Source organism: Ailuropoda melanoleuca, chromosome 12 (assembly GCF_002007445.2).
Source record: "Ailuropoda melanoleuca isolate Jingjing chromosome 12, ASM200744v2, whole genome shotgun sequence".
NCBI classification, from domain to species: domain Eukaryota; kingdom Metazoa; phylum Chordata; class Mammalia; order Carnivora; family Ursidae; genus Ailuropoda; species Ailuropoda melanoleuca.
This window is the reverse complement of record NC_048229.1, coordinates 33,785,093-33,798,450: the sequence shown is the minus strand read 5'-3', so window position 1 is coordinate 33,798,450 and position 13,358 is coordinate 33,785,093. Positions and strand designations below refer to the sequence as shown.

Here is a 13,358-nt window from a genome sequence, read left to right as displayed (position 1 = left end):
TGTGGGTAAGAAGCAGCAGGACAGGGTTCATATAACCGGTTAGAATTCTCCCGAGGCACTGTGGGAAGGGCCAGCACTTCCGGTTTTCGGTCCCCGGGTCTGGACTAGGGGGTTGCCCCTCTGCCGCGGTGCCTGGTGGGACGAGAGGCCTGACCTTGCTGCTTAGCAGCCTCTGCCGCGCAACCCACCTTTACCCGTGTCCCTCGACCCTAGCATATTAGCCAATGAACGTACCAGACCGATTACGTCACCAGGATCGGCCTCCTGTACCCGCCAGAGTCAATCAGAAAGTTTCAAGGGCCAACGCTGACCAATTACAGTGGCAATTTTCCCGAGGGGCGGAGTCGAAAGGGGGTGGTGCCCTCTGGAGAGGGGCGGAGGCGACGAGTCAGTGGGCGTTTCAAAGTGCGCAGCGCAGACCAATGGTGGGCGAACACCGGAACCCGCGGCGTTGCGAGCCAATAGATGCGGTCGCCGCAGGCCAATGGGAAAGGCGGGGAGGTGTGCCTTGACCTGCCTGTGAGTGGGAACCAATAGAAAAGAACGTCCCAAAGAGGTGGGTGGGACTCCCAGCCATGATTCCAATTGCAAGGCCAGGCCTTGAAGCTAGTGGGCGGATCCCGGGGCATGCCGAGCCAATGGGCTAGGAGGGGCGGGGCGACGGTGGTGGCGGCGGCGGCGGCAGCGGGTTCGGTTGCGCGTGGCGCACGGGGTGGGAGCGGAGCCCAGGCCGGGTGCAGGCGCTGCCGCCAGTGAGAACCGGGGCCCGGAGCAGAGCGGGGTTTGGCTGGGACTGGACCCGGAGTGCGCGGGCCCTGACCTTCGCCCTCTGACCTTTCCCCTTGCAGGCGACCATGGGGAACGTCTTGGCCGCTAGCTCGCCGCCCGCAGGGCCGCCGCCGCCTCCCGCGCCCGCCCTCGTGGGACTGCCGCCGCCTCCGCCCTCTCCTCCCGGCTTCACGCTGCCGCCGCTCGGGGGCGGTCTGGGCGCTGGAGCTGGCGCTGGTCGAGGTTCGGAACGGACCCCCGGTGCTGCGGCAGGCAGCGCCGCAGGGACCGCGGACGATGGGGCCTGCGGCTGCCTGCCCAACCCCGGCACGTTCGAGGAGTGCCACCGGAAGTGCAAGGGTGAGGGGCGACGGACCCGGCGGGGGTGTGAGGCCCCGGATCTCGGGGGGAGGGGGAGTACTCAGAGGACCTTGGGAATTGGCACGGACCATTGGAAACATTTAACAGAGCGTTAAGAGTTGACGTTAGGATCGAATGGTGGAACGTTGGACTTGGGGCATAGAACGATTGGATCCAATGGTGGAACCTCAGGATGGAATGCCAGAGCGGTTGAGAAAAGCCTTAGGGGCCTCCAGGAGCCCTGGGAATCAGCCAAGCCAGCCTTCTTCTGTCATCGGGAAGGAAACTGAGGCCCAAGGTCACAGTGTCAGCAAGGGTCCAGTGGAGGTGGAACCCAAGGCTTCTGGATCTTGGCTTGGAACAGTTATTATAGCAAAAGTGGTGGTGACTTACTGAGCACTGCTCTGGCATTCAGTATGTGTTAATTCATTAAGTCCTTGCAATGTCTCCACGTGGTGAGCTTACAGATGACGTCTTACAGGTGACAAGTTTGATATAGAGAGTTAAAGTGACTCACGTTGTGTCACATGGGTAGTAAGCGGTGGCACTGGGATTTGGATGCAGGCAAAGAAAGGCCCTGATCCTGGCCCCGTGTATTAGGTTAGACTGTCTTTTTATTGGATGGGGTGCTTTGAGGTTGTGCTTGTGGGTCCTTGGAAGAGGGAGAACTGGGATGGTAGGGAAGGAAGGGATGAGAGTTGGTGTGTTTGCGTAGGGGTGTGTGCACGTGTGTGGAGAGTGACAGCGTTTCTCTTCTTCAGAGCTATTTCCCGTTCAGATGGAAGGTGTCAAGCTCACAGTCAACAAAGGGTTGAGTAACCATTTCCAGGTGAGCCTTCCTGGTGCCCGTACTCTCCAGAGGTCATCCCAGCCATCTCCCTGCACCTACGCATACAACCCCCTCACTCCCCTCAAAGAGCTAGGCTCCTTGACACCTGAAAAGACTCCGAGACACAATGCCAGTCTGACTGCTCATTGGGTCCAGGGAAGTGTTTAAGGACCCAGAACCCAGGGATGCCCCTCCACCCTTAACATCCAGGCAGGAGTGAGGTACCGGGTATGTAGCCTCGTCTCCAGCTTATCTTTTCTCTGAGTGTCTAATCTAGTCAGGCTGAACCAGTCTTCATCCCCTGCCCTACCCAGAGGTGCCTGTCTTTTCCTCCCTGGTGCACAAGCCAGGTTGCCAAGTATCCCCATCCCAGGCTGGAAGGGAGCTTTGCTGGGGGCAGGTTCAGCTGAGTTTACTGGAGGGTGGCCCACAGACTCATCCCCACAGCCTTCCTTCCTCTCCCAGGTGAACCACACAGTAGCCCTCAGCACAATTGGGGAGTCCAACTACCACTTCGGGGTCACGTACGTGGGAACAAAGCAGCTGAGTCCCACAGAGGTGAGGTTCCTTTTGTCTTTAACCCATATGTAGCCAAGCACCAGGCAGAGAAGGCTCTGTTAGTAGGAGGGCTGAGCTGCTGAGGGAGCTGAGGGTGTTGGGAGGTGGGGACTGTCTCTCCAAGGTGCTTTGGAACATGGTCACTCCTTCATCCCGAAGCCCTGCTCTCTGCCCAGCCCGGTGCTGGGTCAGAACCGGGGTCACCAGATGGTGATGACCCAGGGTAGGCAGGGCCGAACTGTAGATAGTGCAGGGCTTTGAATGCCAAACAGGGCGTTTGGACTTTCTCTAGGGGGCAGTGGAGAGCCACGGAAAGATTCGGACGGGGAAAGACGTGGTCAGATTTACGCCCTAGGACAGTCCCTCCGACTGCCATGCAGAGGCTGAGTTAAGGGAATGGGGGTGAAACTAGAGGCCTGGAAGGAGGCTGGGCAGAACACAGGTGGAGCTGAGGGACTGAATTAGGGCCCTCCTTATACCAGCTCTTGCCATTCAGTAAGTTCATTTATTCAGGAAACCTTCATTGTACTCCATTCTGTGCCCAGCCCTATGCTGGGCAGTGTTGGAGACAGAGCAGTGACTGAAATGGCCCTGGCGTTCACAGTCAAGCAGAGAAAGGGGACAGACCTGTTCCCAGAGAGTGACAGTCCAGGGTAGGCAGGACTGAAATGCAGGGGGTGGGAGGGTGGAGCTCAGAGAGGCACCTAACTCCGCCTAGGTGGTCAGGGAGGGCTTCCTAGAGGAGGGGACCTCAATCCAAGGTTTTCTGATGCTAGGCTTTTCACCTAGGCTCACCACACGTGTATTTCTATAATGCTAGACCTCTGATCTCTGACCTTGCCCTCTGCGCCACAGGCATTCCCCGTGCTGGTGGGTGACATGGACAACAGCGGCAGCCTCAATGCTCAGGTCATTCACCAGCTGGGCCCTGGCCTCCGGTCCAAGATGGCCATCCAGGTGAGTGAGAGCCAAGTCAGCTGCTCCCCGAGCCACCCTGACCACCCGGCTGCTTTCTACACTGTCCCTCCCCACTACAGACCCAGCAGTCGAAGTTCGTGAACTGGCAGGTGGACGGGGAGTACCGGGGTTCTGACTTCACAGCAGCCGTCACCCTGGGGAACCCAGATGTCCTGGTGGGCTCAGGTAAGAGGCCCGGGGCTTGGAGGGCAGTCCAGTCTCAGTCACAGCTTTCCTGGCAAATCCATTCTCTTCTCCAGACCTTCCTTTGCACCATCTAGAAACAGTCAGGGGCAGGAGTGATTTTGAAATACCTGGCAACGTAGCATGGGGCGCAGGCAAGTAGGTTCCAACCCCAGCTCTGCCACTGGCTTCACTGCAGCTATAGGCGAGTTCCCTCACCCCTGTGGGCCTCAGTTTCCTCGTTTGTAACGGTGCTTCCTCACGGGGCTGTTGAAGAGCTCATTCACATTCTTCTGTATGAAAAACTTAAAGAGGCGTGGGGCCCGTAACGGGTCCCAGGGGAGTGTGGGCTGCTTCTGTTACTCATGGGGCCCCGGTGGTTTGGGGGCAGAGATCCCAGGGTGGGTGGGTCCACCTGCAGCTCGCGCAGGTAGTCTGAGACAGAAGCTGACAAGGAAAGTTCCTGTTTGGGTTGGTGTAGACAGAGACCGCCTGACTTGTGCCTTTACGCCTAGTCTCTTCTTGGTTCCCCTTTTTTTTTTTCTTTTCTTTTTTTGTTTCTGGGCGTTTCTCTTTGATTCTTTTACATTCAGCATGAGTGTTGCCTGGGCGTGTTACCATGTACATTCTAGGCACCAAGGATAAGGTGTAGCAAACCAAGGAGAACTCAGTTTGTCCTCTGGGAGCTTCCATTCCAGAGGCCCTGGACACAAGCACATGAAAAAAAAAGATGTCAGGTGACGGGAGCTGGGAAAGATTAGAGCTTTGGGAGGGGTGGGTGGGATCCTCAGAGAAAGCCTCCTTACGTAGGTGATACCTGATTAAAGATTTAAAAAGGACTGGAGGGCAGGTGCCAAGTGGTTGTGTGGGGAAAGAACTCTCCAGCCCGTGGCAACAGCGAGCACAAAGGCCCTGAGGCAGGACATTTTACTGGAATGCCAGGAGGGGAGTGGCTCTAACGGGTGGGGAAAGAAGGAGAGCTGGAAGTCACAGGGGTCAAGGGCCCAAGTCAGCTGAGACTTTGTGGGGCTTCAGCCTTCACTCTGAGGCGAGGGCCACACCGAGGGTTGCGAGCGTGAGGGGGACAGGGGCTGATTTAGCTTCTGATGGTACCCGTCGTGCTGCCCGGCGGAGAGCCGGCAATGAGAGGCCTCACCTTGGGGGCACTGGAGGGGTGTGGAGTGGTCAGGCCTGATGTACACTGAAAGGGGAGCCCGTAGGTTTGGGCTTGAACAACTGGAAGGATGGGAGTGCGCGTTCCCGCATCTGTGTCTGTCCTGCTGCCACTTGCTCAGTCTTGGAGAGCCCGCTCTTGGGCATCAAGTGGCTTTGCGAAGGCAGGAAGCCTGAATCCCAGGGAGAGCCCTCGGTTCTGCCTGCTGGGGGCTAGGGAGCCTCTTCAGAGGACGTGCGGCCTCTGAGCTCCCCCAGGAAGAGAACGGGCTGCCCCGGCAGGGAGGAGGGGAGCAGCTGGAACGGGTGAGGAGAGAGGGGAGGGCCATCTCACCAAACCCAGGGGCTGGAGGAAGCTGGGCTTGAGGGGCCTCCTAGGCGAGGCTGCATCCACGGGTCCCACGGAAACATGAGGAACCTCAGGAAGAAACATGTTGTGGCCCCTGCCGACCTGACGTCATCGCCCCCCTCTGCTCATGTCCTCCCTGCAGTTGGGCCACATGAGCTTTTCTGAGACTCTCTGGAACTGCTGCATTTTTTCTACCCCATGACCTTTTCACATGCTGTCCCTACTGCTTGGAGCTCTTGTCTCTGGTCTTGATGTGGCTAAATGAGTAGTTCCAGGGCACAGCTCACCCACCCAGAAAGACCTTCTTCCATGAGGAAAGCCACGCGCGGTTAGCGCTGCATGGCCTCCCTCTCCCCCCCGGGCTTTGCAGTGCTTCCCCCTGGGATCTCCCGCCTGATCACCTGCCTCCCACACGAGGGTGGCAGCCCTCCCGGGGCAGGAGCTTGCTTGTCTCACTTGCCGCTGCGCGCCAAGCACCTGGAACCATGCCAGGAACAGAGTAGGCGCTGAGAAAATCCCGGACAAGGGAGCCAGTGGTGGTAGTGGCACGTCCCGTGTGGTGCCTCATGCTCTTGGTCAGGCCCTAGGCGTGTGATGCGCGTCCTCTCCTTCAGCCATTCTAGGCACTGGGAATAGAGCAGTGAGGAGAACGGCTTGTTGGATTCTCTCAACAGCCCCGTGAGGTAGGTGCTGCCATTATCCTCCTCTTGCTGAGAACCAGAGAGGGGAAGCGCTTCCCAAGGACGCACAGCGGGGCAGACTCCAGAATCCACAGACTTCTCTGTGGCCCCAGGCACACCCCCTGCACGCACTCAGGGGCATCGTCCTGTGCTTCTCACCGCTGGCCTCCTGGTCCCCCTTCCCTGGAGCCCAAGGCTACTGGGGACACTCTTCGTCGCCTGGTTCTTTTCGTTGCCTCTGATGACACCGGTAACGTGATCTGTCACAAGGGCACAAAAATGGCAAAAAAAAAAAAAAAACCCGGGTGAAGGATCTGGAGTGGGAGAGTCCGTCTTCAGCCCTCAGTGTGAGGCCAGGTGCACGATTGGGGTTCTCTCTTGGGTTGGAGCTCTATGTCGGTCTGCAGCGGGCAGGGGGTGTCACTTCTTCCGCTGAGGAAGAGGAGGCCCAGGGGTGGAATCAGGCACCTGGGCTCACAGAACAAGGAAACCGAGAAGCTAGAATGTGAATCGTGGCCCAGCTTGAGGCCCTGTATTCCTTCTCGGGGCCCTCCCTGTGGCCTCGGCCTCCTCCTGAGAACCTAGCATGTGCCCAGCCTTCGGCAGGGTGGTGCCAGGACACAGCAGTGACTGAGACAGCCCCGTGGCGGGGGGGACATTTTATTTTATTTCACCTTAAAGTTTACTTATGTATTTATTTGAGAAGAGAATTAAGGAGAGAGGGAGAAGCAGACTCCCTGCTGAGCGGGCTCCCAGGACCCCGGGATCATGACCTGAGCCGAAGGCAGATGCTTCACTGACTGAGCCACCCAGGCGTCCTGGGACATGTGCTTTTAAACAATCAACATGGTGACTTCGATACTGTTGTGAAAAATTCTACGCGGGAAAAGCTCAGGTTGCTTAGTGAAAGCTTATAACTACTGTCGCACTCCGCCCCCCCTCCACACCCATCTCGCCTAAAGCGACAGGGACCACTTCTCTAAGATGGTGGTGTTGGGTCAAGAGCCGGGAGGGGGGCACTCCTGCTAAGGCCCATGGAGCACAGGGTGCGGAGAGCAGAAAGACGGCCTGCCTGGCTGGGGCCAAGAACTGCGCTCCCTTCGGGTGTGCCCTTACCTGAGCATCTGCCCCGGCTGACCTCCCCAGGGACTCCTGGTGTGGGTCCCAGGCAAGCAGGGGAAAGGCCAGGGGGAGTCGGCCCAAACCTCCCCACTGCCCCGGCTCTGTCTCCCGCTCCCTGCCCAGCCGGTTTGGGAGGTGGGTCTGGAGGTGTGACGGTCGCCCAAGGCCGCCTCCCTGCTCACAGACCTCACTCACTCTCTTTCCTTCACACGGGGTTCTTCCGGGCCACTCCACGTGCTGCAGAGAACCCGGGACCCTGCCTCAGTGAGCCTACAGGCCTCGGGGCAGGGGCGGGTTGTGGACGCAAGCTGGAGGGACCGGCCGGCCGAGTTCAGGAGATAACAGGTGCAGGAGGGGTGAGATCTGTGAGGAACTGCAAGCAGGGCAGCCCCCAGGGGAAGAGGCCCAGGGAACGTGCTTGGGGAGCAGGGAGAATGGGGCAAGCTATGGAAACAAGCCAGGTTCCATGGGGAGCAGGAGAGGGAGAGGCAGTGGAGAGCACATTCTGACCCCAATTCTCAGACTCCCAGTGGCCTGTGTATCCCCGCCGACTGCAGGGCAGGGGGAAGGTGAAAGCGGGGAGGCCGGGGCCGGGCGACTGCATGGTCCCATGGTGACAATGGCTGTAATCGGGGGGCGTGCTGGAGAGAAGTAGCCCAATCCAGGAAACACTTAGGTGCGAATACATAGCTGTCCAGACTAAGCAGGGGGAGGGCGCATCGGGCAGGAGGGACAGTGCGCGCCCAGGGAAGAGGGAGCTTCTCATGTTCATACTGTCTAGAGCGACATGGCTGGGTCACGGAAACAGGAAGGGCCCGATTTTGAAGCTGGGGCCCCGCCACGCAGGACCCTGCAGCTGGGTCTCTGGGGCACTGGGGAACCATGGCAAGTTCTGAGCAGGAGGAGAATGGGGTTAGGTGTGTGTGTGAACAAGATCCCTCCCTGCTGCAGGTGAAATTGCTGGGACAGGGCAAGAAAGGCCAGAAGATTGGAGGGATGTTCGGGGGTCCCCCGACCCCACGTCCCAGTAGGTGCCAGAGCTGAGAGGCCGGAGGCTTTTGAGTTGAAGTCCCAGTCTCTGTGAGCACAGAGTTACTCTTCCCTCAGGGGCCCCATTTCCCCCCGCGTTGAGTGAGGGGACAAGTCGTGCCCGGGCTGTGCTGGCAGGGCTTCACTGCTGGCAGGAGGGGTGACCCAAGTCTTCTGCTCTAGCGGGAAAGGAATGCACCCCGAGGCTCACTGAAGCTCAGAGGGGCCAGCTCAGCCTACCCCTGCCCAGAAAACAGTACCAGAGCCGCGACGCCGAGCCCTCAGCCTCCCTGGCCCCAGTGGCAGCCCCCATCTGGAATGGAGAGGCCCCTGACCTGTGCGCTCACTCCTGCTCCGTCCCATCGTGGCTCTCCCCCGACCCCTCACGCCTCTGCTTTCAGCTCTCCCTGTGTCCCTGTGCCCTGCTCTGCCTTCCCCTTTCCTCCGTCCTCTTCCTCGCTGGCTCGTGACCTCAGCCTGACTGCGTTGTCTCGGTCTCCCCTGGGAATCTTCTGTCCCTCTCTCCCTTCCTCTCTGATTCTGTTTCCACTTCTCCACGCAGGTGTCCTGTTTTCTCCCTCACCGTCACTCCCTCTGCGTCTCCGACTTTCTTCCTCCCGGTTCTGTAGATCCCGTCTGCTAGGCTCCAAGGACAGGCACGAATGCGTCGGTCCTGGGCTCCAGGAGTCTAGCCCAGCGGCGGACAGTCACTTCTTGTTAGCCAGTCCCGGGGGCTTCGGGACAGGCCCCACTGCCAAGGGGCAGGGGGAGCAGCTGTAGGCCTCAGCGTGGCCAGTCCTCACGATCACTGAGCGCTGGACGCTGCACTGCACCTCATTTGCTCCTGGAGACTTTCATGCCACCTCAAGAAGTAGTCCTGTTCACAGAGAAGGGGCCCCAGTGGCCCGCCGTTACTGCATGGGCGAGTGGTGGGGCTGGAATTCGAACCCAGGCTGTCTGGCCCCTGAGGCCTGCTCATTAACAGCCCTGCCCTCCTGCCTGTCCCAGGGGCAGGGGGCTCAGAATCCAGGCTTCTCAAGGAGAGGCGGAGAGGCTCAGATTCTGCCCCAATACAGTCTTGTGACTGCAGGTCAGTGAATCACTCCCTTAGCCTCCATGGACTCTAAATGGTGACAAATGAATGCCCAGCTACCAAGGGGTAGTCCCTGAGCCTCTAGCAGGGGCACACCTGGAAGGCTGCCTGGAGCAGGAGTCTGGCCGTGCAGAAACTGACCACCGAGCCAAGGTGACCCCCCCCATCTCACCCGCAGGAATCCTCGTGGCCCACTACCTCCAGAGTATCACGCCGTGTCTGGCTCTGGGCGGGGAGCTCGTCTACCACCGGCGGCCAGGGGAGGAAGGCACTGTCATGTCTCTAGCTGGGAAGTACACATGTGAGCCTGGGGGCAGGGGGTGGGGCCGGGGTCCAGGGCCCTGCCTTCCACATGCCCCACGCCCCCTTGGTAATCTGCGCCCCCCCCCCACTCTCTTACAGTGAACAACTGGTTGGCGACGGTAACGTTGGGCCAGGCGGGCATGCATGCCACCTACTACCACAAAGCCAGCGACCAGGTGAGCCGAGCCAGGGACCCACTGCGAGGGCGTGCTTTGCGGGCGAGGGCGGCCAGGCACCAGCATGCCAGGGAGTCGGGCCTGGGAAGCTGACCCTTGCGCGTCGCCTGGGGCCCTCCAGCTGCAGGTGGGCGTGGAGTTCGAGGCCAGCACGAGGATGCAGGACACCAGCGTCTCCTTCGGGTACCAGCTGGACCTGCCCAAGGCCAACCTCCTCTTCAAAGGTACAGGCCTCGGTTTCCCTGCTTGGAAACAGGTGGGCGTAAGGTGACTCGGCCCCGAGTGGGTGTGTAGGCCGAAGGACATGGTGGAGGGTGGCTTGCTGGCACTTGTGGGGGCCTGCAAACTCCATGGGGACACTTGGCACCCACCAGGCCCACTCCTCACCGGGCCACTGACCCTCTCCTGTCACACACTTGCTCCTCCTCTTTTTTTCCCCACAAGCGGGAGGCAGCCTGGAGTGCATCCGGGCCACCCTGCTTCTCTGACCGCTGTGGAGACAGGCTCCCTCAGGGCCACCGCCACAGCCCGGTCCAGAGCCTCTTCCCGGGCCGGCTCTGGGCCTCACGTTAAGTCTTGAGCCTTTCTTCTCGGACTTCAGTGCTTCTCAGGTTGGCATGTGTGAAGACCGCCCCGGGAAGCCGCCTCCATCATCCGCGGGCAGGGCTCCTGTGGGCGGCCATGGGGCCCAGGGACTTACTTGCTTCTGAAGCCGACCTTCCGCGCCTGCCTCTCCATCCCTCCTCTGCAGTCAGCCGGGTCCCAGAGGCTGGGTGGGGTTCCAGCTCTGCTGCTCCTCGGCTCCCGTGAGATGAGCGACCAGCCCTTTCCACGGGGTGGGGTCGGCCCCGCGTGCCTGCACGTGTCTGGCGCACGACCCCTACGGAAGGTGTCAGTGTGTGTTCAGATACTGAGCACCTGCTGTGTCCCCAGCCTTTGTGCTGGGGAACAAAGTGGCGGCCAGGCCCTGCCCTCCCGAGGCTCACAGTTGGGGGTGTGACCCACCCATCCCCGAGCGTGAAGACCTGACCTGACATAGCCCCATTTGGGATGGGGGAGCCCAGGGTGTGGCAGAGGGCTCTGGAGGGGAGGGGTCATCAAGTGGGTTGGGGGGGACAGACAAGCCAGTTGCCTCCTGGGGCTGGAGAACTTGGGGTTCGGGAAGAGGTTTCCAGGTGGTAGGAACAGTATGGTCAGAGGCCTAGAAGCCAGCAGTCTGGCTGGTGGATGTCTGAGGTGACCTGGAGTGTGACTCCATGGGGACGGGGCCGGGAGCTGGCTCTCAACACAGCTGTCTCCCCACAGGTTCCGTGGACAGCAACTGGATCGTGGGCGCCACGCTGGAGAAGAAGCTCCCGCCCCTGCCCCTGACATTGGCCCTCGGGGCCTTCCTGAATCACCGGAAGAACAAGTTCCAGTGTGGCTTTGGCCTCACCATCGGCTGAGCTCCTCCTGGCCCCCGCCTTCCACCCTTCCTCCTTCAGATCCCACCTCCCCCTCCCCCTGCCACGGAGGGGAGACCTGAGCCCTCCTCCCCCTCCCTTCCCTCCCCCCTCGGGGGTCAGGGGGGCAGTGGAAAGGAGGGGACCCATCACCCCAGCAGCTGAGGGGGGTTCTGGAACCATGGGCGCTTCAGGATTCGGAGCGCTAGGGGCAGGGTGCCCAGTGGGCCCGGAGTCCCGGAGGGGATTCCGGAATCGAGGGGCACGCCGATTCTGAGCACCAGGGGCAGAGGCGGCCAGACAACCTCAGGGAGGTGTTGGGGCGTCCCAGTCCCCCCAAAGGGCCCTGGGCCCGGCCCTGAGGGGGCAGCAAGAAGAGGAGATTCCCCGTCCCCGGTCAATCTGCCCCCGCCCACTTTCCCAGCCATCCCTCAGTATAAATCATGTTTATAAGTTATGGAAGAACCGGGACATTTTACAGAAAAAAAAAAAAACCAACAAAAAATATACGTGGAAAAAAAGTGAACCAGGCGGCGTCTGTTTTGCTTTGTGTGTCTGGAGCCCCTTTTGCTGGGTCTACCCGGACTGACCTCGCGGTTGGCCAGCAGGGGGCGCTGCAGGGCGGGACCGGGAGGACTGACAAACTGCCCGGGAGTCCAGACTGGCCTGGGATCACACATCCTCCCTGTGACTTGTATGACCTGCTGGGACATCACAGGCCCGCCCTCACCGGCAGGGCTGGGTCTTGTGATCACTCACCCCAGCTTGGCCTGGCCAGGCCGGAGAGGTTGCGGCCACAGGGGTGACAGCGTGTCCGTGCAGCGATTGGGGCACAGGCTGGGCATTTCAGGTTATGAAAGGGGCAGGGGACGGACGTATTAGGACCCCTTTGTGACAGGAAGGTCAGAACCTTCAGAAGCCTCGGAAGTATTCCAGCACCTGGAAAGACTTGAGAGTCAATTAACTCTGCCTGGGGGCGGGGAGGGGGCAAAGGGCTTCCGGACTTCTCGGCCTCAGGTCGCCTCAGGTCGGACTCTGGTCTGGCTACCGATGGCTCCTTGGCTCACATAGGTGGGGAGGAGGTAGAGGTGTGGGTTTTGCCCACCTAGGCTTCCAGTAAATTCTCACGCCCCTGACCTCTCCAGACAGGAACTGAAACCCTGTCTGGCACACACACACACATATACACACGGTTTGGGGAGAGAGGCCAGCTATTGAGCAGAGATGACCCCTCGTTACCCGGAGAATACACCCCACTCCTTCCCTACCAGTAACGCCAAAGCCAACAGGCCTCAGCCTGGCTGGCCCTGGGGGTGCCTTCCTGGGACGAGGCTTGTGGCCTCCTCGGACCCCATGGTACCCAGCGCTTCCACACCCTGAGGGAGCAGGAATGAAGCCCAGCCCTCCTTTTCCGTGCGGCCTCCCCCAACTCAGCTGAACTGGGCTTTTCTGTGGAACAGCCGGCACTCGCGAGCGGTCTGCTGGGAAGGTGACAGTGCTCCATGGGGCCCGTCAGAGCAGGTCGTGCCAGGAACAGCTCTCGGGATTTCCTACACACAGCGGCTTGCATCACTGAATGGTGGTGTAAATGCGACCATTTCCCTGGTCTTGTGAACCAAGAAGTAGGGTGTTCAGATAAGCCAGATCATCTGCCCAAGGTCGTGCAGCTGGTAGAGCCCCGATTTAGGCCCCGACCAATTTGTTCTAGAGTCCGCAGTCCTAACCGGGCGCGCGCCTGCTTCAAGCCTGGTGAAGGCTGGGATCTACAATGTGTGTGTTAGGGAGAAGAGCCGGATCTTCATTCCGCAAAAGCGGACGGGGGCTGAGAGAGCTGCTCACCTGTATCCAAGGTCACAGCCAAAGAGGGAGCAAGGACTAAAACCCAGGTTTACACAGTCCCCACCCCTCCCATCCCGTCTTTGTCTGGGCCTTTGGTGCCTTTCTCCCTAAGTCCCCCTGGGCCCCCAGCCACCTCCCCTCAGAACCCAGAAATCCAAGCCCCCAGCCTTCTCTTTTCCTCTGACCCAGGATTTCAGGCCCCCAGGCCCCTCTCCAAACTTTATTCATCCATCCACAGGAAAAGAGAAAGGCAGGGAATGGGCGCTGGGAGCAGCTGCAGCTCCTTCCCCTTGCGTGCCTAGCCCCCCAGAACGGAGGAAGGTGCCTGAGTAGACTGGGTAAAATGTCACCTCCTTTCGTGGGGGTTGGGGGGCATCACAGGGCCTCCACCCCCCCACACCGCCTTCCCCCTGCCCGCTGTGTGAAGGGGGGACAGCCCACCTCGTGACTGGGGGCTGGCCCTGCCCACCGCGGCCCGGGAGGAGTGGGCGGGGCAG

At 60.2% G+C, this 13,358-nt stretch overlaps 1 protein-coding gene across 2 annotated transcripts; it reads left to right on the top strand.

The window, feature by feature from the left end:
- Nucleotides 1-612: 612 nt before the first annotated feature.
- Nucleotides 613-11,548, top strand: TOMM40 (translocase of outer mitochondrial membrane 40). Of its 2 annotated transcripts, XM_034638142.1 has the most exons (10): nucleotides 613-752; nucleotides 849-1,128; nucleotides 1,890-1,957; nucleotides 2,423-2,515; nucleotides 3,371-3,472; nucleotides 3,553-3,658; nucleotides 9,280-9,402; nucleotides 9,504-9,580; nucleotides 9,702-9,804; nucleotides 10,886-11,548. In XM_034638142.1, exons 2-10 carry the CDS (start codon nucleotides 855-857, stop codon nucleotides 11,023-11,025), a joined length of 1,086 nt encoding a protein of 361 aa, XP_034494033.1. In that variant the 5' UTR covers nucleotides 613-752; nucleotides 849-854; the 3' UTR covers nucleotides 11,026-11,548. The 2 variants fall into 2 exon arrangements, with proteins under 2 accessions (XP_034494033.1, XP_019660427.2); XM_019804868.2 differs by lacking the exon at nucleotides 613-752 and having other exon boundaries at nucleotides 759-1,128.
- Nucleotides 11,549-13,358: the final 1,810 nt, after the last annotated feature.

What these genes read in the sequence shown, in the direction of transcription:
- TOMM40 (XM_034638142.1), top strand. Translation starts at nt 855, where the DNA reads ATGGGGAACGTCTTGGCCGCTAGCTCGCCGCCCGCAGGGCCGCCGCCG. An exon ending in GTGCCACCGGAAGTGCAAGG is followed by an intron (nt 1,129 to 1,889) that starts GTGAGGGGCGAC and finishes TCTCTTCTTCAG; the next exon opens with AGCTATTTCCCGTTCAGATG. An exon ending in TCTAGCTGGGAAGTACACAT is followed by an intron (nt 9,403 to 9,503) that starts GTGAGCCTGGGG and finishes ACTCTCTTACAG; the next exon opens with TGAACAACTGGTTGGCGACG.